Source organism: Mobula birostris, chromosome 16 (assembly GCF_030028105.1).
Source record: "Mobula birostris isolate sMobBir1 chromosome 16, sMobBir1.hap1, whole genome shotgun sequence".
Taxonomy (NCBI): domain Eukaryota; kingdom Metazoa; phylum Chordata; class Chondrichthyes; order Myliobatiformes; family Myliobatidae; genus Mobula; species Mobula birostris.
In genome coordinates, this window is record NC_092385.1 from 56385590 (window position 1) to 56413176 (window position 27587).

At 47.3% G+C, this 27587-nt stretch overlaps 1 protein-coding gene across 5 annotated transcripts in view; it reads left to right on the forward strand.

Moving 5' to 3' along the window:
• srgap3 (SLIT-ROBO Rho GTPase activating protein 3) overlaps positions 1-27587 on the forward strand; it is a 301106-nt gene that overhangs the window by 190176 nt on the left and 83343 nt on the right. For 4 of the 5 annotated variants that reach the window (XM_072280674.1, XM_072280676.1, XM_072280677.1 and 1 more), the window contains exons 7-10: positions 6287-6508; positions 17666-17767; positions 21128-21325; positions 23135-23219. In XM_072280674.1, coding sequence (XP_072136775.1) covers positions 6287-6508; positions 17666-17767; positions 21128-21325; positions 23135-23219 — 607 coding nt within the window. The remainder of the gene's footprint in view (positions 1-6286; positions 6509-17665; positions 17768-21127; positions 21326-23134; positions 23220-27587) is intronic. The other variant, XM_072280675.1, reaches the window with a different exon arrangement.

Here is a 27587-nt window from a genome sequence, read left to right on the forward strand (position 1 = left end):
CAACAAAACAACAACAGCAAACAAGCCCCTTTTCTCCCTCCCATTCACTGCCCCACACGCATGGACAGTCCCCCAACTGCAGGACAGACCTCCAATCTCCAGTCTCCAGGCATCAGGCTTTGATGTCAGATCTCCCCTCAGTCTCCAGCACGAAAGGGATAACTATTGGCCAAGGAGGTTAGGTTGGGTAGTTCCAGAAGCAGTGGAAACCTTGACTGAGAGGTTTTGGCAAGGACTCTCTCACCTTTTGAGTCACCATTTTACAATGGTGCCTGCAATGATCCCTTTTCAACACACAAACATTCCGTTCCAATGCCATCAGAGGTTTTTGAACTGGCTTGGAATAGTGAGACAAGAGCTCTGAATCACTGGGTTGCTGATAACATTACCACAGTGCAGCCCCATTATTGCACAAAACCCTTCAGGATAGTGAGAGCCTCTGAGCTAGATACTCTAAACTGTAGCAGGCTTCCTCTGGCATGAACCAGGAGTGTGGAGAGACTAACCCTTACCTTCTGATGATCTGCAAGGAAGAAGGGGATATAGCCTCAAGATTGGGGGGGGGGGGAGTAGATTTAGGACGGAGATGAGGAGGAACTGTTTTTCCCAGAGAGAGTGGTGAATCTGTGGAATTCTATGTCCAATGAAGCAGTGGAGGCTACCTCAGTAAATATATTTAAGAGAAGGTTAGATAGATTTTTGCATAGAATGGGATTTAAGGGTTATGGGGAAAAGATAGGTAGGTGGAGATGAGTCCATGGCCCGGTCAGCCATGATCTTATTGAATGGTGGAGCAGGCTTGATGGACCAAATGGTCGATCACTACTCCTATTTCTTTTGTAAGTAAAAATTCCTTTGGGAGGAAGATTTTCCTCTGGAACAAGATGTGAGGATGGGATTATTGCTATCCCGTGTGCTGTGGCATCACCATGTACAGCTAATTAGTAATAGGTTCGTCATTGTGACGTGTACCTAGATATGGTGAAAAACACGTCATCTCTGTGGATCATTCCAAACTGAATTACCTTGAGGCACTTCAAAGGGAAAATCAATAGCAGAATGCAGAATAGAGTGTTACAGTTACAGAGAAAGTACGGTGCAGGCAGACAGATAAAGTGCAAGGACCACGGCAAGGTAGATTGAGAAACCATGTTCATCTTTATTGTTCAAGAATGTTATAATAGCGGAATGAGGTTTGTCCTTGTGCCCTATGATGCACTTCTCAAGTTTTTGTATCTTCTCCCTGATGGAAGGAGGAAGATGAGAGAAAGTCCGGGTTGGGAAGGATTGGTTTATTTTTGCTACCTGAGTGAAACCCCGCCTTGTATAATATTCATTCAGACCAATACTTCAGAAGAGTACATTGAGATAGCACAAGGAATAACAATAGAGTGCAGGATGAAGTGTTATAGTTGCAGGAAAGGTACAGTGCAGGTAGACAATAAGGTCACAGTGAGGTAGATTGTGAGGTCAGGGGTTCACCTTATTGTACGAGGGAACCGTTCAATAGCAGAGTGGAAGCTGTCCTTAAGCCTGGTGGTGCGTGCTGTTGGGCTTTCGTATCCCCTGCCCATTTGGAGGTAGCAGAAGAGAGAATGTTCAGGGTGAGTGGGGTCTTTAATTACACATTGCTGTATTAAACTGCAATACATCCAGATAGGATGCTATCTATGGTGCATCTGTAAAAATCGATGAAGGATCAATACAGACATGCTGAATCTCCTCAGTCCTCTGGGGAAGTCTGAAATTACTTAAGCAATGACACCAGCCTTCAAAATCATTTGGGTACACTCGAGTGCAGGTAAGACCAACCAGTGAGATCAGATCCCTCTCTGAAGCCGAACACATCCACTTCCCTTATTTTACAGCTGATCTAGTCTCACGGGAGGCAATCCACTGTGTGTTAAGTCTGTGCAAAATTAATGTTGCAGTCTTCGCAACTGGCCAAAGGATTAATGTCTGAGCAGAAGTTGGTGAGGCTTGCAGTTGGCTGGGCTACTGGTCTTGGTCATTGATGGAACTGGATTGGGTTCAAGTGCTCCCCATCACACTGGGCTCACCCTCTCTCACTCTCTCACTGGCAGGCTTGTGGCTGTCCGTGCTCTCCTCAAAATGATCACAAATTCACTTGCTTATTGGTTCTAGTGACTGAAGGCCCCAGATGGACGTACACCCCCCTCGCTCCCTTTGTCATCTTTGAGTTCTATCCTTCCCCCACCCCCACCCCACCACTTCTCCACTCCATCCCCCCTCTCATACAAGGACCTATTCTGCTAGACATCACTGATGAATACACGAATATATTCAGCAAACAGGAGCGCACACACCTATGTTAGCAGCTGTTACCATAGTAACGTGGCTTTCTATATAGTGAATGACGGGTTACTTGGAGTTAAACTGTGCTGAATGATTGTGTGCTTGCAGGGTGAAATCAGAAGGCAAGGCAAAGGGGAGGGGGAGGGGAGGAGAGATGTTTCTGCTCCAAAACACCCCTTCAGCTTCTCCTTCCCCCACACCCCATTAAAACATGTCCTTATTCAAAACCAAGGGTTTTTCTAAAGAAGGCGATTCAGTCTTTGTGTCTCTATTCCCGTTAGTAATCTATTTTATTCATGATCACTGAGAGAAGCAGGGTTAATTTACACCTCAGTGCCTTGAGCTGTGCTTTGCAGATGGGTTGTGAATGTAAATCAAATCCTTCAGAGAATTCTATGACCTTTTTTAAAATGATCTTTTGCCTAAATAGTTGGAAAATTGATTTACCAACCCAGAAAATGTGTTTGTTTGCCCCTTTGCTTCTCAGACCTGCATGTGAAACAGGAATCCAGTGGCAGAGCCCCAGAGAAAATAATAAATAGGATTTAAGTGACTCGTTCATTAGTTTGGGGGGAAAAATCAGGCAAAATTTGCTGCAAGTGTATTGTGCCCTGACCACAATGGCTCCCCACATACCTGAGCAAACTTGTCATCTGTAATCTCTTTCATTGTCCGCTTATGCAGGTTTTAAAGTGTAGCTGGGTTCTCCAGCAGCTGCTCATAAAGTAGGTCACCCTCCTTGGGAGAAGAGAAAAAGTTTAACATTCTTCACATCTCACATAACAAAGGATTTCCAGGCTGCAGGAGTACGTTCTAGAGGGAGGCACTGGAAGCTTGGTGCAGTCACCACGAGGGCTCGGTGGAGAAGTCCCTCCACTAACGGACAGGGAGGGACCAGACTGGCTGAGGAACACCCTCAGTTATGGTTATAACCTATCACTCCAGGAAGCCAAATTGGTGGCAACAATCCTGTCGGTTTTAATGAATGCTATAAGTGCTATAAATGATTGATATAAATGCTAGAATGAAATGGCATTGCGCAGATCATTCTTGTAGCTCATTTAGTTATTGTGAATAAAGTTTATTTTGATAAAATTCTAATGTAACGGAAGTATGGGAGGGCTCTGAGAAGGTCTTGGTGAAAACTCCTGTGCTGAGGGCGGCATGGTAGTGTAGTGGTTGGCACAATGCTTTTCAGTACCAGTGACCCGGGTTCAATTCCTGCCACTGCCCTCGGGGAGTTGTCCACATTCTCCCCGTGACTGCATGGGTTTCCTCCAGATACTCCGGTTACCTCCCACAGTCTAAAGATGTACTGGTTGGTAGTTTAATTGGGCGTTGTACAAACTACAAACGTTTGTAGGTCCTGTGATTCGGCTAAGATTAAATCAGGGGATTGCTGTGCAGAGCAGATCAAAGGGCCAGAAGTGCCTGTTCCACGTATCTCAATAAATTACAGTAGACAAGACATCCTGGGTCCCACTGTGGTCAACTCCACACAGCTGGCAAGAACTTTCACTGACTCTTAAATTGTAAATTGATTTCTAATGATCACATGGTTATGGTTAGGATGATTATATCAGGTAAGTGATATTTATTATTATAATTATGTGGAGGTAAAGCACAGTAACAAGCCCATCCGATCTGACAAGCCTGTGCCGGACAATTACACCCATGCGACTAATTAACACAATAACCTGTACATCTTTGGAATGTGGCAGGAAACCGGTGCGGTGTGGGCAGACTCCTCATGGACAGTGGCTGAATTGAACCCGTGTCACTGTCAAAACATTATGCTAGCCTCTAGGCCGGAGTGCCGTCTGCTCATAATACTGGATCTGCCGATATTATTATCTATCCTCACAAGTTAGGCAGAGGTGGGCAGCAGAGTGGTACAGCCAGTAGAGCAGCTGACTGATGTCTGCAGTTACCTCTGTTCTATCCCAGCCTTCAGTGCTGTCTGTGTGCAGTTTCCACAATCTTCCTGACAGCAGTTCGCACAATCTTCCTCTCCGCAGTTTGCTCTGGTTTTCTCCCACCTCCCGAACACAAACCTGTCGGTATGTTAAGCAGCTGTTAAGTGACAAAACATGGAGGCACCATCACGCACTCCCACAGCCCCGAAGGCCATCTGATTTCAGTCTCTGAGGTCGATATGAGAGCATCCTTTGGAAGAGTGAACCCACGAGAAGCATCCAACGCAGATCTGGTACCTGGCCAAATACCAAAGACTTGTGCTGATTAACTGGCAGAAATGTTCGCTGAGGTCTTTAACCTCTTGCTTTAGCATTCTGAGGTATCCACGGCTTCAATTATACCTGCACCTAAGAAGAACGTGTTAACCCACCTCAATGACCATCGTCCAGAAGCACTTACATCCACTGGCATGAAGTGCTTTGAGAGGTTGGTGATGAAACATATCAACTCCTGACTGAGGAACAATTTGTATCTGTTCCAGTTTGCCTACCGTCACAACAGGTCAACAGCAGATGGCATTTCATTGGCCCTTCACCCTGAAACATCTGGACAGATGCAAGCAACACACACAGAATGCTGGAGGAACTCAGCAGGCCGGGCAGCATCGATGGAAAAGTGTACAGTCAACGTTTTGGGCCAAACCCAGTCTTGTCGAAGGGTCTCGGCCCGAAGTGTCGACTGTTCATTCTTTTCCATCAATGCTGCCAGGCCTGCTGAGTTCCTCCAGCATTTTGGGTGTGTTGCTCGGATCTCCAGCGTCTGCAGATTTTTTCTTGTTAGTGAAGATGCAAACATCAGGGTGCTCTTTATTGCCTACAGCCCTGCACTCAATTCATTTCAAGTTGAGTTATCATTTAACCATAGATGAATACGAGGCAGCATTACTACAAGGGTCAAGGTGCAAAGACGCAGTCACACACAAGATCACAATCACGTAATAAGAGTCTCAAGGCCCACTCCTCCCACCCCCCACGTTGCCATGCCTTGATGCATACAAATCAACAAACCCACATAGAATATCAGTAAAAATTCAGCTCAGAAGATGCACACATATACAGTCGAGCCCCCCAGCCCACCGATATCACCTGTCAACTGGCCCTCGACAGCTGCTAGACGACACCATGGCCTTGAGACCCAGTCCCCGCAGATACAAAACATGACCAGTCAAATACCTGAACATAGTCCAGACCCCTCGGTCCATTTTAAATCTTGAGTCACCACAACAGTGCTGCGCCCGCCCCAAGTAGAGCACGATGGCTCTGATGCTACTCTGGCAGCTGAAAAGCCGCCACTAAAAATTCAGCAGCCAGAGATTGTCCTCTGCCATGTGAAACTTGGGAGGGCAGCTCCGACTCCGTTCTGGACACTGCGCTACACCGCCTCGGTGACGCACCCTGGCTTCGTCTCCTCACTCCAGGAGGCTGCAAACAGGCGACACCGTAGCTTCAGGCCTAATCCTCACCATGACCAAAGACTAGGCCCCTCCCCCCACACTCACATCCAATAAATCAGCAAATCAAACTTGCGGCGTAACAGATTAACAATCTCCAAAGGGGTCTTGCGATCGCAAGAGAAGCGGCCAAGATGGCCACTCGCTATTTGACTGTGAGCCTCCATCGGCTCAGGCAGCAGCACGTTGCGAGCTCCTCCATTATCTCAGCCAGTGAGCAACCCGCTGATGGTGTAGACCAGCAGTCCTTTGAGCTCTTAACGTACAGCAGGATCTTGTGATCATTAGATTACACTTAAGCATAATGGTAGCACTATGTATATAAGCTATCTTATATATTTATAGTTACTGTGTTTTTTATTGTGTTCTATATGCTGCATCGGATCCGGAGTAACAATCATTTTGTTCTCCTTGATGCTTGTGTACTGACGAATGACGATAAGCAATCCTGAATCACTGATCGGAATCCTTCTGCGTTTACTCACCCGGACGTTCCACTGGTGAATCCTCCTTGACCCTCCTTCCTCTGTGCTCTCTCCCCAGTGCTCTGATCTGGGATTCCATGCCAGCCTGGCACGGACCTTTAGAACTTTCCTCTCGGCAGAGTATAACCTGGAGACTTCTCGGCACGAGGGACTGGACCTCATTGAGAATGCTGTGGACAACCTGGACGCCCGGAGTGACAAGCACAAGGTCATGGACATGTACAACCAGATCTTCTGTCCACCCACCAAGTTTGAATTCCAGCCGCACATGGGAGACGAGGTATGACGCTGTCGATCGGGACAGGGTGGTTCAAAGGGGACATGAGAGGCAGGTTTTCCACACGAAGGGTAAGGGGTCTTTGGAACAAGCTGCCAGAGGTAGGTGGCAGAGGCAGACGGAGAGGTTGGCCAGACTTGGGTTGTTGGTCTGGAGTGGTGGAGCTGAGGGGAGATCTGATAGAAGTTTATAAGATAATGAGACACAGGTAGAGCAGGTGACTGGATCTCTTTCCCACAGTAGAAATATCTAATACTAGAGGGTCGACATTTAAGGCAAGTGGAGAAAGTTCAAAGGAGATGTGCGGACAGGTTAGTTACACAGGATGCTGGGTGCCTGGAGTGCACTGTTTGGTTGGTAGTAGAAGCAAATGCAATAGAGGCATTTAAGATGCCCGTAGATAGACACATGAATCTTCAGGGAAGGGATAGATATGGATCATGCACAGGCAGAAGGGTGTCATTAGCTTTGTTAGTTTGGCACAACGTTGTGGGTCTATTCTTGTTTTATGTTATAATTACAAGCAGTAAAAAACATGTACATGAATGGGAAAGTTCGAAAGAAGCCTGAGACAAACAGAGGCAAATGGGGCCAGCTCAAGTATGCACCTTGGTAGGCAAGGACTAGTTGGACCGAGGGCCCTATTTCTGTGCTGAGTTAACAGTATGAGGAGTAGAGTTCCTGAAGTTGTATTCCCTTTCTTTGTCTTTGCTTGGTGCTGTCACTGAGAAGGCGAGAATGGAGGAAACAGAGATACATGTGATGCTATTGCTCACTGGGCAACCCTTCCTGTTGGTCCTCCTTTCTTTACCCTGAGAAGTTACTTCTGCCTGTGACACCTCTTGTGTATAAGACCCTTCCAGTAGACTGATCTGCCTTACCTCATGTCCGGTGTTCTAAACAGGTACAGAACACCAACCAGTAGGTATTCCCATGGTTTTCAGTCCACACCTGTAAGGATGTCAGGCTCTCTCCAGCATTGACATAAAAGTTCCTCAAGGTCAAATGGGTGTACAACTTGAGAATAAAATCAAAATTGTGTGTCCATTAGTTAAATTCCTTTGATTGTTTTTGTTTAGGGTTTTATACACATTAAATAAGGGTGAATTCTTGATCAGCTTCAATCACTATTGGGAAAACAGTGATCTCCTTTCGGATCAACACAAGAGAAGATCAAAGAGTGGTACAGCACAGAAACAGGCCTTTCAGCCCATCATGTCCATGATGACCATTTTGCTCTCCCATACTCATTTCATTTGCCCACACTAGTCCTTATCCTTCTATGCCCTAAGTGCCAATCTGAATGTCTCTTATACATAGTAAATTGTAACTGATTCCACACTCCCTTTGCAGCATATTCCAGACACCAGCCACTCTCTCTGTGTGTAAACTTCCCCCTCAAGTACTCTTTAAGTCTCCTTGTTTTGATAGTAGATAATGGGCGGTGGCTTCCAGAGGTTTCCATCAGCTGGAAAATATTAAGGAATGAGAAAGTATCAGCAGCTCAGGTCTGACAAAATGTCCTGGACCTGAAAACGTTTCTCTCTCCACAGACGCTGCTTAACCCGCAGAGTCTCGCCACCGTTTTCTGTTTTTATTTCGGATTTGCAGCACCTGAATTCCAATCTTAGTAAAGGATATGAAAGAGAACAACGTAGATGGAGCTAAGGCTAAGCTCAGGGACTCTAATAGTGAAGCACTCTCGAGGAGGGGGGAGTGATGTAGAGTCCCCCAGTAGCACCCCTACAAACAGTTCCACTGAGAAATTAGTTTTGCTTGAATGTTATTTCTCTCAGAAAAGAATTTTATTACATAAACTAACTGCAACTCAACTATAGAACTGTGCTTCACTATAGAGTCACCCTTCACTGCAGGGAAGGCTGGCTTTCACCTAACTCTCACCGTACCGAACTACTATGTATATAATTTGTATATACAGTACATATACTAAGGTACAGCACATATAAGCCAATCTTATGTATATACACACTCAGTTCTTGTACATGGTGCTTTATAGGATTCCTTTCATACTTATGCAGAATATATTTTGTTCTTTTATTGTGTTCTTCAGACTTACTTTCAATAATGCTGTATCATATCTGAAGTAACTATCATTTTGTTCTCCCTTGCACTTGTTTACTGAAGAAGGGCAATAAACAATCTTGAATCTAGAATACCAAGCAAGAGTTAATTCGAGACCAGGCTTAGATAGTGGCATAGAGATGGGAGATGACCATAGAGCCGTGAGATGATCATAGATATGGTAGATGACCATAGGGACGTGAGATGATCATAAAGACGGGAGATAACCATAGAGACAGGAGATGACCATGGATACGGGAGATGACCATAAAGATGGGAGAGGACCCATAGAGATGAGAGATGACCATAGAGATGGGAGATGGTCATAGATAGGGGAGATGACCATAGAGACATGAGATGACCATAGAGACGGGAGATGACCATGGAGATGAGAGATGATCATAGAGCCGGGAGATGACTATAGATACTGGAGATGACCATAGAGATGAAAGATGACCATAGAGACAGGAGATGACCATAGAGATGAGAGATGACCATAGAGGCGTGAGATGATCATAGATACGGGAGATGACCATAGATACGGGAGATGACCATAGAGATGAGAGATGACTATAGAGACAGGAGATGACCAATCAGTCCGTACAACACATAGCTCTGGTACGTTTCTGGGTCTCATGTTGGGGGTTGTCATGTCACGAACATGACCATGGCCCTGAATCATGGATTCTAGCGAGGAAACAGAGATTTATAAAGCTTCTGGCACTTGCAAACTAGAAGCACAAGGAGATGCCCAGGAAAAGAACGAGACGGATAAAATTAAAAGCAACCAAGAACATTGCTATGAAACAGGTTGTGTTTAAATCAATTGTATTTGACTGGTGTTTAACCATTTCTGTGGGTCCCACTACCGTGCTTGCCTGTGTATTGAAGAAATCTGATGGCGGAGGGGAAGAAGCTGTAACTAAAAACAAGCAACACACCCAAAATGCTGGAGGAACTCAGCAGGCCAGGCAACATCTCGAAAGGTCTCGGCCCAAAACGTTGACTGTTTACTCTTTTCCATAGATGCTGCCTGGTCTGCTGAGATCCCCCATCATTTTGTGTGTGTTGCTTGGATTTCTAGTGCCTGCAGATTTTCTCTTGTTTGTGATCGGACTAAAAACAAGACCTACCAGTTAGCTGGTCATTGTAAATTGGCCTGTGATTAGGCTAGTTTTGAATAGGTGGGTTGCTGGACAGTGCCGCTTGTTGGGCCAGAAGAGCCTGTTCCACGCTGTGTCTCCAAATAAAAAATAAAAAATTTAAAAACCATTGAGTGCATGCCTTCAGTACCTCCTCTCCGATGGTGGTAATGAGAAGAAGGCTTGTGCTGGCTGCTGGGGGTCCCTGATGATGGATGCCACCTTTCTGAGGCATCGTCTTTTGAAGGTGTCCTCGATGGTGGGGAGGCCAGTGCCCACGATGGTGTTGGCTGAGTTTACAACCCTCTGCAGCTTTTCCCGATCCTGCGCAGTGGCCCCTCCACTCAGTTGCTGATTAAACCTGCTGATTCCCACCCCACCCAAACAAGCAGGATAACATGCCATGAGGCACAAGACGCTGACGATGCTGGAGTCTGAGGCAGCAAGCAATCTGCAGGAAGAACTCAGTGGATCAGGTGGCATCTGTGGGAGAAAAGGAACTGTTGATGTTTCAGGTGAAAACCAAGGTAACCTGCAGCTGAAATCTGAGAGGTGAAAAGCTCAGGAGCACAGGCTGTTTGCTCATTTCTGTCCTTGAAAAATGGTGAAGAAGCTTCTACAGGAAGTGTTTCTTCACCTACAACCCACGGGAAGAGAGCCGTCATTCAGAATGTTATTGTTCAACATCCAGGAGGCATTGCTTCCAGGGAAACTGCATCTCCCCTCCTCCTCTCTTCCTGTACCCCCCAGAGATGAGGTGCTGAGGCTGTGGCGAGTCACACCGAGACCAAAACACCATGGCAAATTCCTCTCGCAGCACTGTATACAAAAACTACTGTATAGTGCCAGGTCAGCAGAAACAGCCACCACTGCAGGACTTGTATAGGTTCGGGACAAAGAAGTGGGCAGGAAAAATCACTGCAGACACTACCCAGCCTGCAAACTGCTTCTTCCAAAAGTGCCCTTCTGGAAAATTAAAAGCTATTGAAACAAACACTCCACACTATCTTCTTCCCCCAGGCAGTTAATCCAATCAGCCATTCTAGACAGCTTGTCACTGCTGTGCACCGTAGACACTAGAACCCACTTTATAGTGCTGTTTACATTGTATATACTTCTCGTATTTATGTATTTATGCACATGTTATTCCATATCTGAACTTTAATCTCTAATTTTATTTTTATATAATCCTCGTTGAATGTTGATTTCTGTTGCATGTCACATCCTGACCAACATGCCACAGCACATTCCTAATACATGTAAATGTATGTGGTGAATAAAGTAAATCCTTCATCTTTGATTCTTATGACAGCTGCCCACTGACTTAATGACCCATCACAACCCAGTGACGGGACCAGGGTGACTGGTACCAAGCATTTTGGTTTATCCCATCTTCATTAGAAGCATCACAACACATTTTGTTTTTTATGCTGCACTTGGTAGGTAGCCCTGTCACCTCATAAATCAGAAGAGTGTGGAATCAAGTTCCACAGAGACTTGGTTACAGTAGTTTACTGCAGAGCACCGCATACAAAATGCTGGAAGAACTCACCAGGTCAGGCAGCATCTGTGGAAGGGAATAAACAGTCAACATTTCGGGCTGAGACCCTTCATTGGGACTGGAAAGGAAGGGGGCAGAAGCCAGAGTAAGAAGGTGACAGGTGAAAACAGGTGAGGGGAGTGTGGTTGGGGAAGGGTGGGGATTGGTGAAGTGAGAAAGTGCGAGGTGATAGGTAGAAAAGGTAAAATGCTGAAGAAGAAGGAATCTGATAGGAGAGGAGAGTGGACCACAGGAGAAAGGGAAGGAGGAGGGGCACCAGAGGAAGGTGATGGGCAGATGAGGAGAAGAAAAGGGTTAAGAAGAATTTACTGTAGTGGTGGGCACTGTTGGGTTTCCTTCTTTCCAATGATGCCGTGGTTCCTTAGATCCCAGTCTGTACCTGAGTTATTATCCTTGACATCAACAAATTAAAGCCATGTTTCCTGCGATATTTTCTGCTCACATTTGTTAAGCTATCATGTTTCCTGATGTTATGTTTAAAATCTTCATAAATGTACAGTATTGTTGAAAATGCATTTTGAATTTCAAAATAAATTTCCAAGCAGTAGACCTTCCCACTGTAACTCTCAGATCCTGTGTCGGTAATTAGTAGCAAACAGATTGTTAAAGCATTCTCAGCTGGAGTAACTCATGTGTGATGAAAGCAGGAAGGAGGCACAGATGCTGGCGTGTTTTATGTGCTTAATGGGCTTTGATTACTAATAATAAATATTTATAGACTGATTTTCTCACACCTGTACCATATTTGAAGGAGTAGCAGACTCGCAGCAAATTGTTCGCAGTCTCATCCCCTCAGGCTGTGAGAACTCTGCACCTTGTAAATGGCAGTCTGGTTTAGCGGCAATGTCCCCTTCCGTCAAATCCAGGGCAACGCACGCAGGTGCAGGAGGAACTCCGCAGACCAGGTGGTATCTGTGGAGGGGAATTAACAGCCAGTGTTTCAGGCTGAGACTCTTCATCAGGGCTCATTACTGGCAGATGCTCAGAACACACGATGAAGCGTCTCGGCCCGGAACATGACTGTTTATTCCTCTTCATGGATGCAGCTGCCTGACCTGCTGAGTTCCTCCAGCATTTTGTGTGTGTTACCACCCCCCTCCCCCACCCTTCCAGCATTTGCGCAGCTCTTAAGGAATGGGTGCACTGAAAAATCACAGGAGTGAGATATGCCAACTAGTGGAGTGGTGGGGCAGCAACAACCTGGCACTCAACGTCAGGAAGATGAAAGAGCTGACTGTGGACTTCCAGAAAGGATAAGACGAAGAAACACATACCAATCCTCATTGAGGGATCAGAAGTGGAGAGAGTGAGCAGTTTCAAGTTCCTCGGTGTCAAGATCTCTGAGGATCTAACCTGGTCCCAACATATCAATGCAGTTGTAAAGAAGGCAAGGCAATGACTATACTTCATTAGGGAGTTTGAAGAGATTTGGTATGTCAACAAATACGCTCAAAAACTCCTATAATTGTACCGTGGAGAGCATTCTGACAGGCTGCATCACTGTCTGGTATGGAGGGGCTACTGCACAGGACCGACAGAAGCTGCAGAAGGTTGTAAATTTAGTCGGCTCCATCTTGGACACTAGCCTACAAAGTACCCAGGACATCTTTAGGGAGTGGTGTCTCAGAAAGGCAGCGTCCATTATTAAAGACCTCCAGCACCCAGGGCATGCCCTTTTCTCACTGTTACCATCAGGTAGGAGATACAGAAGCCTGAAGGCACACACTCAGTGATTCAGGAACAGCTTCTTCCCCTCTGTCATCCGATTCCCAAATGGACATTGAACCCTTGGACACTACCTCACTTTTTTGGTATACAGTATTTCCGTTTTTGCACATTTTTAAAAATCTGTTCAATATATGTAATTGATTTATTTGTTTATTTATTATTATGTTTTTTTCTCTCTCTCTCTGCTAGATTATGTATTGCATTGAACTGCTGCTGCTAAGTTAACAAATTTCACATCACATGCTGGTGATAATAAACCTGATTCTGCTCAATCTCAGGACATTGGTCAGTGCTTTGCTACCAGTGGAGGATGTGTGAGTTGTACCCATGGTTGTACTGTAGGGCGACAAGCAACCAAAATGTGCAGAGCAAGATCCCACAAATAGTAGTGACATACTGCCCAAAGAACCTGATAGCTGGCATTGATGTTGGCATATTGTTGTCTTGTGATCAGGTTCAAGCTTACTGTCATCCAACTGTACACATGTATACTTCTAAACGAAACATTTAGAAGTGTTGTCGAGGAAAAGATGGTGGCGCCACGCAGCACGCGCAGCCTCTCCGGTGAAATTATATCGTATTTGTTAAATAGGGTACCGTGCACAATTCTGATTTGATGGAGACAGCCGTGAGAAACACGGAGGAACATCTGGAGAAACGTCTGAAATGCCCGGTTCGCTGCCGCTGCTACTGTGCGATCGAGAATCTCCAGAGGGAAGGCCCCAAATCCTCAGCTTTGTCTGCTGCTGGTGGCCAGGGTTGGGGTCGAAGCGCTCGGCAGAGATGGTGCTCGGTGCTCGGTGTCAGAGGGCTTGTCGGAGTCAGACTGTGGTTGGGCATGGCAGGGAGAGTTTTCTTCCTTCTCCCGTCTGCGTGAGATGTGGGACTTTCGAGAGACTTTGAACTTTTTTACTGTACCCATGGCCTGTTCTTCATCAAGTTACGGTATTGTTTGCACTGTTGTAACTATATGTTATAATTATGTGGTTTTTGTTAGTTTTTCAGTCTTGGTCTGTCCTGTGTTTTGTGATATCACACCGGGGCAATATTGTATCATTTCTTAATGCATGCATTACTAAATGACAATAAAAGATGACTGCGTGTCCTCATAATCTAAATAAAACATCATTCCTCTGGGGCCAAGGTGCAAAATACAGTATGCACATAGGACACAGAACATATAATTATGATGCAGCACATACAGTCACAAAATAATGTCAGCACAAGTCCCTGAGCGGCCTGGCCTGGAGATTGGCATAAAGTGCCATGTGTATGGTTACGTGAGATTGCAGTACCGGGTTGCACTGAAAACTTTTGTTCATGTGACATCCAGTCAGATCGCGACGTCCAGTCAGATCGCGACGTCCAGTCAGATCGCGTCGTCCAGTCAGATCGCGACGTCCAGTCAGATCGCGTCGTCCAGTCAGAACGCGACGTTCAGTCAGATCGCGACGTCCAGTCAGATCGCGACGTTCAGTCAGATCGCGACGTCCAGTCAGATCGTGTCGTCCAGTCAGATCGCGACGTCCAGTCAGATCATGCCATCCAGTCAGATCACAACGTCCAGTCAGATCGCGACGTCCAGTCAGATCGCATCATCCAGTCAGATCGTGCCATCCAGTCAGAACGTGACGTCCAGTCAGATCATGCCATCCAGTCAGAACGCGATGTCCAGTCAGATCGTGCCATCCAGTCAGATCACGACGTCCAGTCAGATCGCAACGTCCAGTCAGATCGCGACGTCCAGTCAGATCGTGTCGTCCAGTCTGAACGCGATGTCCAGTCAGATCACGATGTCCAGTCAGATCACGTTGTCCAGTCAGAACACGACGTCCAGTCAGATTGCGACATCCAGACAGATCGCGTCGTCCAGTCAGATCGTGCCATCCAGTCAGAACGCGACGTCCAGTCAGATCACTCCATCCAGTCAAATTGCGAAATCCAGGCGTTCATCGCGGTAGTAAGAAGGACAATGCAGAACATGGCGCTGTAATCACAAGGAAGGTACAGGGCAGGTAGGCAAATAAATTGCAAGGGCCATGGTGAGGTGGTTCAATTGAAAAGAATTGATTCCTTAGACATTTTCTGTGAAATGTTTTATCCTCAACTGGTTGTACCTGTGAACTACTTGTGGGAGTTTGAAACATTGGCTCTGTAGTTCTGATGTAATATATTGCTGGACATTTATTGGCTTCCACACAGACTTTACAAAGGCCAGTCAGTTAATCAAACTGTTCAAGGCCAACCCAGCAATTACACTCCATAATCACAATTCAAGATTCAAGATTGATAATTGCCATTCTTCAGTAAAAAAGTGTAAAGGAGAATTCAGTAATATTTACTCCAGATTTGATCCAGCGTTTAAAAAACACAATAAGCATAAAAAGCACAGTAAAAAAAATCACAATAAATATAAATACATAAGATTAACTTATTATACATAGCCTGATTGGGTACAAATTGAAGTCAAGTGCAGGGGTGTCTGCACATAAGCTGACTCTGACAGGAAATGATAAAGTAGTGGTGGTGGGAGTGTGGTGGGTTAGCAGGAGGAGGTGTTGATCAACTGTTGGCTTGGGGGAAGTAACTGTTTTTGAGTCTGGTGGTCCTGGCATGGATGCTACGTAGCCTCCTCCCTGATGGGAGTGGGACAAGCAGTCTATGAGCAGGGTGGGTGGGATCCTTCATGGTGTTACTGGCCTTTTTAGAGTACGCTTTCTGTATATATGTCCTTGATGACGGCTGGTGATGTACTGGGCAATTCTGACAGCCCGCAGTGCAGTTCCTGTACCACACAGTGATGCAACGTGTTAGGATGCTCTCTGCTGCACATCTGTAGAGAGTCGTGAACATTGATGTCCTGAGTCCAACTCTCCTAACCCTCCTCATAAAGCAGCAGTGTTAGTGATCTTTCTAATCTGCCATTTCTTACAGCTTCTGCAGTATTACTCTGGGACTGTCACATTGCTGAGTTATGGCACATTGACCCACACCCGTTCACTCACCACCTAAGCTTTATCAGTTCCTGTGGACCACTTAATTAATTCCTTCCTTTTGATAACAGAGATGTTCACACAATGTGTGGCTCCTTATGGGGAATGTTTAGCCTGTGCAATCCCATTCCACACTGATTCCTGATAACACGTTCTCCCTACACTTACATCAATTCCACCACCCGCCTACACATAATTTACCGTCAATGCCGGGCTGCCAGTAAGGATCGATTTCAACAATTTTCAAGGATGGACTTTTTTCACCACACACATGCAGTAGCAATTTACTGTGGTGTGTTGGTCAGGACGCGACATGCAACAAAAAAATAACAATTTTCAAAAATTGTAAAGAATAAAGAATTATATCAAATAAAGGATTATACATAAAAGGATAATACAGTTAGAAATTAAGGGAAGGATATGGAATAAAATGTGCATCAATACAAAACTACCAGCATGTATTAACAGTGTAAACAGCATTATAAAATGTGGTTTAAAGTGTTTGCAGTGCAGAGAAATGAAAGTTGGGGAGGGTGGAGGGAATAGATGGGGGGGCTGGGGTCTGACTAGAATAGTTGATCGGATTAACTGCCTGGAAGAAGAAGCATTTAAGATGGCGTGAAATTTTTGATTTAATAGCTTTATAGTGCTTTGCAGAGGAAGGGTGGCGTCGGCAATTATTTTTCCTGTCCACTTCCTTGTCCTGGACACATAATACAAGTCCCGCAGTGACGGAAGACTGCAGCCAATGATCCTTCTCTGCTGACCAGACAATTCTGTGTATTTTTCGTATATAGTGTCAGGATGCTGCACCAAACCAGACAGTAACGGCAGATGTGAGGATGCTCTCTACAATGGCAGTGTAGAATCATACGAGCATGTTCTGGGGACTATGAAATTTTAAACCAACTGCCATAAGAAAGTACATCTTCTGCTGAGCCAATACTAAGCTACCAAGAATAGCCCAGTAACTTTCAGAGGCCAGTTTATTAACCATCCCACGTGAATTTGGGTTTGGACATAGAACATAGAACACTACAGCACAGTACAGACCCTTCGGCGCACGATGTTGTGCCAACCTTCTAAGATCAATCTAACCCTTTCCTCCTGCATAACCCTCCATCTTTCTATCACCCATATGCCTATCTTTCTTAAATGGCCCAAATGTATCTGCCTCTTGTCACCACCCCTGGCAGGACGTTCCACACACCCACCATTCTCTGTGTAACGAACCTACCTCTGACAACCCCACTCCCCCCATTCTTTCCTCCAAATATAGTAAAATCATGCCATTTCTGCCCTGGGGAAAAATGTCTATCCACTTATCAATGCCTCTTATCTTGTACACCTCTATCAGGTCACCTTTCATCCTCCTTTGCTCCAAAGAGAAAAACCCCCAGGTCGCTCAAACTAAATGTGGGATGTGGTGGGGGGGGGGGCAACTGGAGCACTGCTGAGGGAATCAGTGCAAGTGGAGAGTGCAAACTCCGCACAGACAGCCGGTCGGCATCAAACCTGGGTCACTGGCACTGTGAGGCTGTGGCACCCCACTCTGCCCCCTGAACAGCAGCACTGGCAACAGGCAATGAACTGGATGACTGGGGTCCTATGCTGAAGCCACGACTGACCCTCAGCCTTGCCCGTCTTGTTTCAGGTGTGCCAGGTGAGCGCCCAGCAGCCAGTTCAGACTGAGCTTCTGATGAGGTATCACCAGCTCCAGTCCCGGCTGGCCACACTGAAGATCGAGAATGAAGAGGTGAGTCAGGGGCTACAACATGGAAACGTGGGGAGGTGAGGGAGGCTGAAATGATTGTGTTGAGTGAAAGGAGGGGAACAGCTAGAGAGCTGGGTGGGAAAGCACTGACTGGGTTAGGAGGATGGGAAGATTGTGTAATGGAGTTCACAAGAGCTTTCCTTCATCCAACCGCAACAGTAGGCTGGACGTTCATTATCCCTGTACGAGACGCTCCCATTCGCATCAGCTTCTGTGATTTAAATACTCTAATTCTCCAGAGTACAGATAGCTGGCACGGCCCCTTTAAGGGATTAGGGTGTTCCCGTTAATCGATAAACATGTTTTGGGTGCCAAAAATTGAGTATTTAAGGAACCTAAACATCAGTTCAGTGCTCAATTGTAAGCCTTACTAGTGATTTCTTCTAGCGCTGGTTTTGTGCTCAGTCCTCGATCCAGTTTGATATCGTGTCTTGGTCCTTGCTTCAGATACTCCAGCATCTGGGTGCAAGCCATGCTCGTCCAGGCTCTCGTCACAATCCCTCTGCTGCTTGAGGCTGCTTCACTTCATTCCTCCATCACCTTTCCTGAACGGAACCGTTTTGGAATGGACCAGGAGATTAGTTAGATAGATCAATTCCTGGCCAGACCAAGTGTTGTGCACAGTGACGAGGTGACACAGCATGGAGACAGGCCACTTGCCATGCCGACCTCAGTGCCTCTCTGAGCTAGTCCCATTTGCCCATGTTTGGCCTACATCCCTCTAAACCTTTCCTATCCATCTAAATGTCCATGTGTCATTCAAATGTTGTGATTGTACCTGCCTTAACCACCTCCTCTGACAGCTCATTCCATATCTGTGTGAAGAAGTTGTCGCTCAGGTCCCTTGGAATCTTTCTCCTCCCCCCTTAACCCTATGTCCCTCTAATTTTTGATCTGTTTTCTCTACATTCACCTTGTCTATGTCCCTCATGATTTTATACAGCTCTGTAAGGTCACCCCAATGTCTTAACATTGCAATGAATTAAATCCCAGCCTGTCTTAAATAAAGTCCTAGCATGTCTTTAAATGAGCCCCTCGCCCCCGGCAACATTTGCTGTGCATGGGACACCATCTGACGGAACTTGGTGCAACAACTACCAGCATGCCCTGCTCTGCTGCCCAGGCCAATCAGAGCAGCTGTACCAACAGACTTCATGGGGAAGGAGAGGCACATGGTACAAGGGTCCGCAGAAACACTAAGAGTCAGAGTCAGACAGCGCAAGTACAGGCCCTTCGGCCCATCTAATCCATGCCAGCTAAAATGGCCATCCAAATTAGTCCTATTTGCTAGCATTTAACCAATATGCTTCAAATCCTTTCCTAGCCGTGTGTATCTTCTAAATGTCGGGATTGAATCTGACCCAACATCTTCCTCTGGCAGCTTATTCCTCACATGTATCATCTTTTGTGTAAAGAAATTGCCCCTCAAAGTCTTATTAAATAGTTCACCTTAATAATATCCCTCTAATTGTGGATTCCCAAACTTTTGTGAAAAACTCTATATGCTTTCACCTTATCTATGGCCCTCTTGATTTTATACACCTTTGTAAATTCACCTCTTAGTATCCTATGCTCCAAGGAATAAAGTCCCGGCCTTTAACAGCTCTTAGATAGGGACATAAATATGCAGAAAATTGGAGGAATATGGACCACGTTCAGGCAGGCGGGATAAGGCAACATTAGGTTAATTGATTCAGCACAATCTTGTGGGCTGAAGGTCCTCTTCTGGTGCGCACTGTTTTATGTTCTGTGAATGACACTGTTGAGGTAGAAGTGACTGCTGCACAGTACTTGTGGAGGTAAAGTCTTGTCTCTCCACGGAGTTCACTCTTCACAATGTTGTTAGGAGCTCCAATCCTGCTCAACGCAACAGATCTGGTAGCTCACACGGGGGCATCATGAGTCGCTGTGGACCATCAGCACAGCCAGGTGGGATGTCAATGAGGAGTGCAGGAGCAGTCTGCAGATACTACATGAGGAGCTGCCAGCCCAGCGATGCTGAAACACCAAGCTCCTCATACTACCTTCAACTATGTTTCTTTTCTCTCAACTTGTCATTCAGACAAAGTCAAAGTCGAGTTTATTGTCACATGCATCAGTACATGTATGTAATCATGTAAAGAAAAAGGTGGTCATAGCAGCATCACAGACACATAACATCAGATACTCAACGTCCACAAGAAAAACACAAATTATACAATTAGAATAAAACAAAGTCCATTGTAGCACACAATGGCCACAGTGTTGCTATACTGAGTAGTAATTAGCATTTTGCCAGTTGGTTCAGAGCTGAATGGTTCTTAGATCTGATGGAACACACGCAAAATGCTGGAGGAACTCAGCAGGCTTGGCAGCATCTATGGAAAAAGTACAGTCAAGGTTTCAGGCCAAAACCCTTCAGCAGGACAGGACTTTTCAGTTCCTTCGGTGTTTTGGCTCGAATCGTCAACTGTACTTTTTTCCATGGATGCTGCCTGGCCTGAGGAGTTTCACCAGCATTTTGCGTCTGTTCCATCAGGTTTCAGAACCATTCACCTCTGAACCAACTGGCAAAATGCTAATTACTATCAATATTGCAACACTATGGCCATTTTGTACTACAATGGACTTTGTTTTGATCTAATTGTATAATTTATGTTTTTCTTGTGAATATTGAGTATCTGATAGCGTTTTGTGTGTGTTGCTCAGACTTCCAGCATCTGCAGATTTTCTCTTGCTTGTGGTTTGCTTAGACCTGATGGTGTGGGTTTTCAGGCTTCTGTACCTACTGCCCGATGACCTGACCCAGATGATACGGATCTTTGATGATGAATGTCATTTTGTTGTTCCTGTTTTGTGTAATTTACGTTAATTTACGTCTATGTTAACTTATAGAACGTCACAACACAGTTCAAGCCCTTTGGCCCATGACGTGTTTGGATGGTCTCAAGCATCTTGAGTGTTGTTGGATTGGTATCATTGTCCATTGCTCAAAACCTTCGTTGCCTTACTTTGAACCATTTTGTAGATTGTGGAACTGTACAGCAAGGAACAGACCAAACTAATTAAACCAGTAATTCAATGCCAAGTTAACCTAATCCTTTCTTCTTACATAATATCTATGTCCCTCCATTCTCTTCATGTTCACATGCCTATCTGAATATCTTCTGTCAAACTTGCCTCAACCATCCCCTTCGGCAGCACATTCCAGGCACCACCACTCTATGTAAACAAAACCTGCCCTTCACACCTCCATTTGAACTTCACCCCCTCACCCCAATGCAGCAGAAGTGTACAAAAATGCACCACAGTTATTCGCAACGGCGATCATGTGTGTTCACCCTCTTACACTCTCGCCTCCAGGTCAGGAAGACACTGGACGCCACCATGCAGACACTGCAGGACATGCTAACTGTGGAGGACTTCGATGTGTCTGACGCGTTCCACCACAGCCGGTCCACGGAGTCGGTCAAATCCGTCGCCTCCGAGACTTACATGAGCAAACTCAACATGGCAAAGCGAAGGGCTAATCAACAGGAGACCGAGATGTTCTACTTCACAGTAAGTCCTCTGTCGGAGACAGGTTAAAGGGAAATTCATGTTTATTGGAGACACAAAAGAGTACAGACGCTGAAATCTAGAACAACTCACTGGATGCAGGAGGAACTCAGCAGGTCAGGCAGCATCCGTGGAGGGAAATGAACAGTCAACGTTTTGGGTTGGAAACCCTTCATGTGGACTGAAAGAGGGGAGAGAGACAGTATAAGGAGGTGAGGGGAAGGGGTGAGGCAAGAGGTGGCAGGTGGTAGGTGGAGGTGACAATGGGCTGAAGATGATGGAATCTGATGAGAGAGAAAGAAGGTGCAAGGATTGAAGGTGGGAAGAGAAACCAGTGTGTGTGTGGGTGATGGGTAGATGGAGGGATAGGGGAGAGAGATGAAGATATGGTGATGGGGTCTGCCTGTTCACAGGGGGGTGGGGAGGGAGAAGGGAGAGCAGGGAAAAAGGAACAGAGTGGAGTAATCTCCAGAAGTTTTAGAATTTGCTGCTCAGGCAGAACATGAGGTACTGAACCTCTAATTGCCTTTAGCCTTGACCTGGCAGTGGAGGAAGCTGTGGGCAGACATGTTGATGTGCAAATAGGAAGAGAAATTAGAATGGCTGGCATCTGGGAGGTCCCAGCTGGCACAATGGACTGAACATAGGTGTGCGGTGAGCAGTCACCCAGTTTCCCCAGTGCGGAGAAGGCTGTAACAGAGGCATCAGATGCAATGTGTGACAGGTTCGTTTGGCTTCTGAGAGTTAGAATGTATCCTACAACATGTCCACAGCTGGGTAAAGGGGAAATTTTTAAAGATGAGCTTTATTTGTCACAAGCCGAACGAAACATACTGTGAAATGTGTCATTTCCACCAAATCCAATCAGCAAGGATGGCGCTGGGCAGCCTGCAAGTGTCGCCAAGTTTCCAGTGCCAGTATAGCGTGCCCACAACTCTCTAACTCTCACTGTACATCTTCAAAATGTGGGCGGAAACCAGAGTACCAGGAGGAAATCCACACGGTCACGGGGAGAACGTACAGACTCCTTATAGACAGCAGGGGTGATTGAATCCTAATCTTACAGCTGGCGCCGTAAAGCGATGCGCTGGCCACTACATTACCATGCCACTGTGGTTTACAACACATGGAGCGCCAGCTGTGAATAGTAGGTAGCACCCTCAGCCCCACATCAGTAAGTTGCAGAGTGGTTGTTGTTTCCAAGCTGGAGTTCCACGTTAGTTCATTCCTGGCAATGGGATTGTTACAGTATTATTTAGTAATGAAATCGCTGCAACAATGCTAAAACCAACATACTAAACACACTGCATGGTGTTGAAAGCAGTGGGTGTATACCAAACTAAGAATCCCACCCTATCCAAGTACTGGGCTGCAGAAGGAGATGGACAGGTGAGATGTGATTGACAAATGCCTGCAGCTTGTCAGTATAATGCGCCTGAATATTGATGCAAGTAGCTCTCATAACAGAAAGAGATAAATAGATTGAGGATAGATAAGCTTTATTTGTCACACGTACATCAAAACATACAGTGAAAAGCAGCCTTTGCATCAAATCAAATCAGTGAGGATTGTGCCGGGCAGCCCACGAGTGTTGCTGGCGCCAGCACAGCGTGCCCACAACTCACTAACCCTAATTAAATGGCTTTGGAACGTGGGAGGAAACCAGAGCACCCAGAGGAAACCTATGCAGTCACGGGGAGAACGTACTTACAACAATGGCGGGGATTATAGCTGGCACTCAAATGTGATTGTGCTAACCGCTATATGCTCACTGTTAAAATGTGCTCACAGAAACCCTCGTTTCTCTTTCAGAAGTTCAAAGAGTACCTGAATGGGAGCAACTTGATCACAAAGCTTCAGGCCAAGCACGATCTCCTAAAGCAAACTCTGGGAGAAGGTCAGTCAAGGTCACGCTCACCTCTTTCTAGAACACTGTTACATGGTTCAGGGTTCTCACGACTGCTGCAAATGGAGAGAGCAAAGCAGTGTTTTCACCATTTTTACTTGCAGCTCTATTCCCAATCTGTGTCTGAGTTCGGGCCACTGTCACAGACACTCACGGTGCCTGGGTTTGGGCCTCTGTCACAGACACTAACAGTTCCTGGGTTCAGGTCACTGTCACAGGCACTCACAGTGCCTGGGTTTGGGCCACTGTCACAGACACTCACAGGACCAGTGGTCTGGTTGGCTGTTTTCTTCCTCTTGCTCTCTGTACAGAGTAAAATATAGTCAGCTTCCTTTTCGATTCCATTCATTTGAAGATGAGGAGGAATAGAAGCAGGAAAAGTTCACAATTTTAGCTTGTCATCTCAGAGGCCCAAAACTTCAGGAATTGGTAATTTATCCAAATAAACAGGTGGACTGTGGGGAGGGAGGTCTTATTTGTAATGAAGGCCACTGCAGTTGGGTTTGGTTTGCCTCTTCTGTCAATGTTGGCTCAGCAATAGTTCTCTTGCTTCTGCAGTGAAAGGTTGGAAGTTTAGTCATGGATCTACAGAGAAGTTTCACAGAGCTACAGAGCATGGAGGTGGACCCTTAGGGCTACTGAATACGTGCCAAACGTCAAATACCAACAACAAACAAAATGCTAGAGGAACTCAACATGTCAGGCAGAATCTATGGTCCATTTCTCTCCACACATACTGCCTGACCCAATGAGTTCCTCGGGGGGCAACGATTGTCGCGCTTCCGGCCTGGGGATTCTGCTGCGGGGAGGCAACTTCTCAATCACCCAAGTTAAAGAGGTGGTTGCGGGGCGCCTCCTGGTAGCAGACGTCAAATACCGGGGCACTCCGCTCCGGCTGATCAACATGTACGCCTCCCCCGTGCGGAGCGAGCGGCTGGCCGTCTTCGAGCAGCTCCCACAGCTGCTGGTGACGACCCAGCCGGTCGTTCTGGCCGGAGACTTCAATTGCACCATTGATGCGGCTGGAGGACCCGGCAGTGCCGACGGCAGGCTAGACAGTACCTCTAGACTCCTGAGGGAAATGGTGAAGACAGCCAAGCTGCGCGACGCCTTTGGCACCCCCACAGGTGGAGCACAGCCGCAAGCCACCTGGGCACGATCGGACGGCTCAGCCCGCTCCCGGATCGACTTCCTCTTCCTGTCTGAGTCCCTCACGGTCAGGTCCACCGACGTCACGCCGGTGTTCTTCTCTGACCACTGCCTTCTGAGAGCCACCTGTCACTTACGGGAGGACCAGAAGGCAGGCAGGGGGACGTGGAAGCTGAACGTAAAGCTGCTGACCCCAGAGAACATCGAGGAACTAGAGAGGGAGTACACAGGTTGGAGAACCTTGAAAGCCTTCTTTGATTCCCCGGTTCACTGGTGGGAAGCCACCAAGGAGAACATTAAGAGGTTCTTCATCCGCAAGGGTATTCAGAAGGCAAGGCAGGAGCAGAGGGAACTGCGTAAACTCCAGACAGAGTTGCAGCAACTTCTCCTTCTGCAGTCGAAGGGGGTGGATGTCAGGGAGGAACTGCGAGAGGTGAAGGGCCGGCAAGCCCAGCACCTCGCCGCTGAATCCTCCAAGATCATCTTCCGATCAAGGGTCCAAACCGTGGAACAGGACGAGACGTGCTCACGCTTCTTCTTCCAAAAGGTGCACAGGGGGAGCTCTGTGATCCACAACCTTAAGGAAGAGGACGGCTCAGTCGCGTCCTCGCAGACCGACATACTGAGGATCTGCAAGTCCTTCTATGCCGGTCTGTACGAGGAAAAGGCCACAGAATCCACAGCCTCCCGCAACTTCCTGTCGTCTATCACGCAGGTCTTAGACGACGGCAAGCGGGAGAGTCTGGATCAGCCACTGACCCTGGACGAGCTGACAGGCTCCATCCGTTCCTTCGGGTCGGGTAAGACTCCCGGAAGCGACGGCTTACCGGCTGAGATGTACTCGGCTCTGTGGAACTGGATGGGCCCAGACCTGCTGGAAGTGTACAACGCTATGCTTCTGGCCGGCAGTATGTCTGAGTCCATGAGGAAGGGCATCATCACCCTCATCTACAAGCAGAAGGGGGAAAGGGAGGACATTAGGAATTGGAGACCCATCTCTCTCCTGAATGTGGACTACAAGATCCTGTCCAAGGCTATCGCCAACAGGGTCAAGTCTGCTCTGGGACAGGTGATCCACCCGGACCAAACCTGTGCTGTACCGGGCAGGAAGATCTCAGACAGCCTCGCGCTGCTGAGGGACACCATCGCCTACGTGCAGGACAGGGGGGTGGACGCCTGCCTGGTCAGCTTGGACCAGGAGAAAGCCTTCGACAGGATATTGCACACGTACATGGCGGACGTGCTCTCCAAAATGGGATTTGGGGAGGGAATCCGGAATTGGATCAGACTGCTCTACACAGACATCCGTAGTGCAGTCCAGGTCAACGGGTGGGAAACAGACAGCTTCCCCATCAGGTCTGGAGTCAGGCAGGGCTGCCCCCTCTCCCCTGTCTTGTTTGTCTGCTGCATAGAACCCTTTGTGGAAGCCATCAGGAGGGATGAGGGCATAAGAGGGGTGACGCTGCCAGGCAGTGGAGGGACCCAAGTGAAAACCTCCCTGTACATGGACGACGTCACCGTCTTCTGCTCTGATCCGAGGTCAGTTCGCAGGTTGATTGGCACCTGCGAACAGTTCGAGCTAGCGTCGGGGGCCAGGGTCAACCGCACGAAGAGCGAAGCCATGCTCTTTGGCAACTGGCCCGACCGATCCAGCGTCCCCTTCACCATCAGGTCTGACCACGTGAAGGTGTTGGGGATCTGGTTCGGAGGGGCTGAGGCGTGCAACAAGAACTGGCAGGAGCGGACTGCCAAGGTGAAACAGAAACTGGGACTGTGGGGAGGGTGCTCCCTGTCGATAACGGGCAAGAACCTGGTCATCAGGTGTGAGGTGCTCTCAGGGCTGCTGTACTTGGCGCAGGTCTGGCCCGTCCCCCGCTCCTACAGCTCGGAAATCACCCGGGCTGTCTTCAGATTCGTCTGGGGATCCAAGATGGAGCGGGTGAGACGGACCGCCATGCACAAGTCCCTGGACAACGGGGGCAAGAACGTCCCCAATGTCGCCCTCACCCTGATGGCCAGCTTCGTATGTGGCTGCATCAGGTTGTGTGTAGAGCCCAGGTATGTGGGCACCAAGTACCACTATGTGCCCAGGTTCTACTTGTCGCCCTGGCTGCGAAGGATGGGTCTGGCCCCACTCCCGCGCAACGCCCCAGTCAGCTGGTCGTTGCCGGCATACCTATCCCACGTAGCAAAGTTCTTCCAGGAGAACGCCTTTGACCACAAGGCCATCAGGCAGTGGTCGGCACGAAGTGTCCTGCAGGCACTGCAGGAGAAGGATGTGATGGACACAGTGGGGTGGTTCCCTGAGCAGACTGTCCAGTTCATCTGGCAAAATGCCTCATCGCCAAATCTCACCAACAGGCACCAAGACCTCGCCTGGCTGGCGGTGAGAGGGGCCCTCCCAGTCAGAGCCCTCCTGTACGCCCGGAACGTCGTCTCCCACCTCTGTGACCCACCTCTGTGACCCACCTCTTTGCACACTGCCAGTTCGCAAAGAGGGTGTGGAGGAGGATGGACGGGCTAGTGTCACGTTTCATCCCCAGCAGCTGCGTGACAGAGGACTCTCTGATCTACGGGCTGTTCCCGGGGACGCACACGGAGACCAACATCCGGTGCTGCTGGCAGATCATCAACTCGGTGAAAGACGCTCTTTGGTCAGCCCGAAAGTTGATGATCTACCAGCACATGGAGATGTCCGTGGGAGAATGCTGCCGACTGGCACACTGTCGGCTGCAGGAGTACGTGCTGAGGGACGCACTGAAACTTGGTGCAGCCACCGCAAGGGCCCGGTGGGGAAGGACCACAGTATAGGTTTCTCCACCCGTGGGAGTGGGAGGGGTCGGTGGGCGAGGAGTATACCCCTCAACAATGAGATGCTAAGCTGAACTACTGGAGTGCCACGTGGGTGGCTATAAACACGGGTATTTTACTGAGTATAATGGAAACGTATGTAAAGGATGAAAAGTTATTGAATGGTTTATTGTATATATTTATTTTTGAATAAAGTATATTTTGAAATAAAAAAAAAAAAAAAAATTCAGTTTTAATCAAGACCCTTCATCTGGACAGAACAAAGATAGAATTCCCTTGTACCTTATCTTTCACTGTAGCATCTATGCATTCAGCACATTTTTTTGATAGTCTGTGCTGCATCCGTTCTTGAGATTCTGTGCTAGAACTAGAGGTCATGGGTTAAGGGTGAAAGGTGAA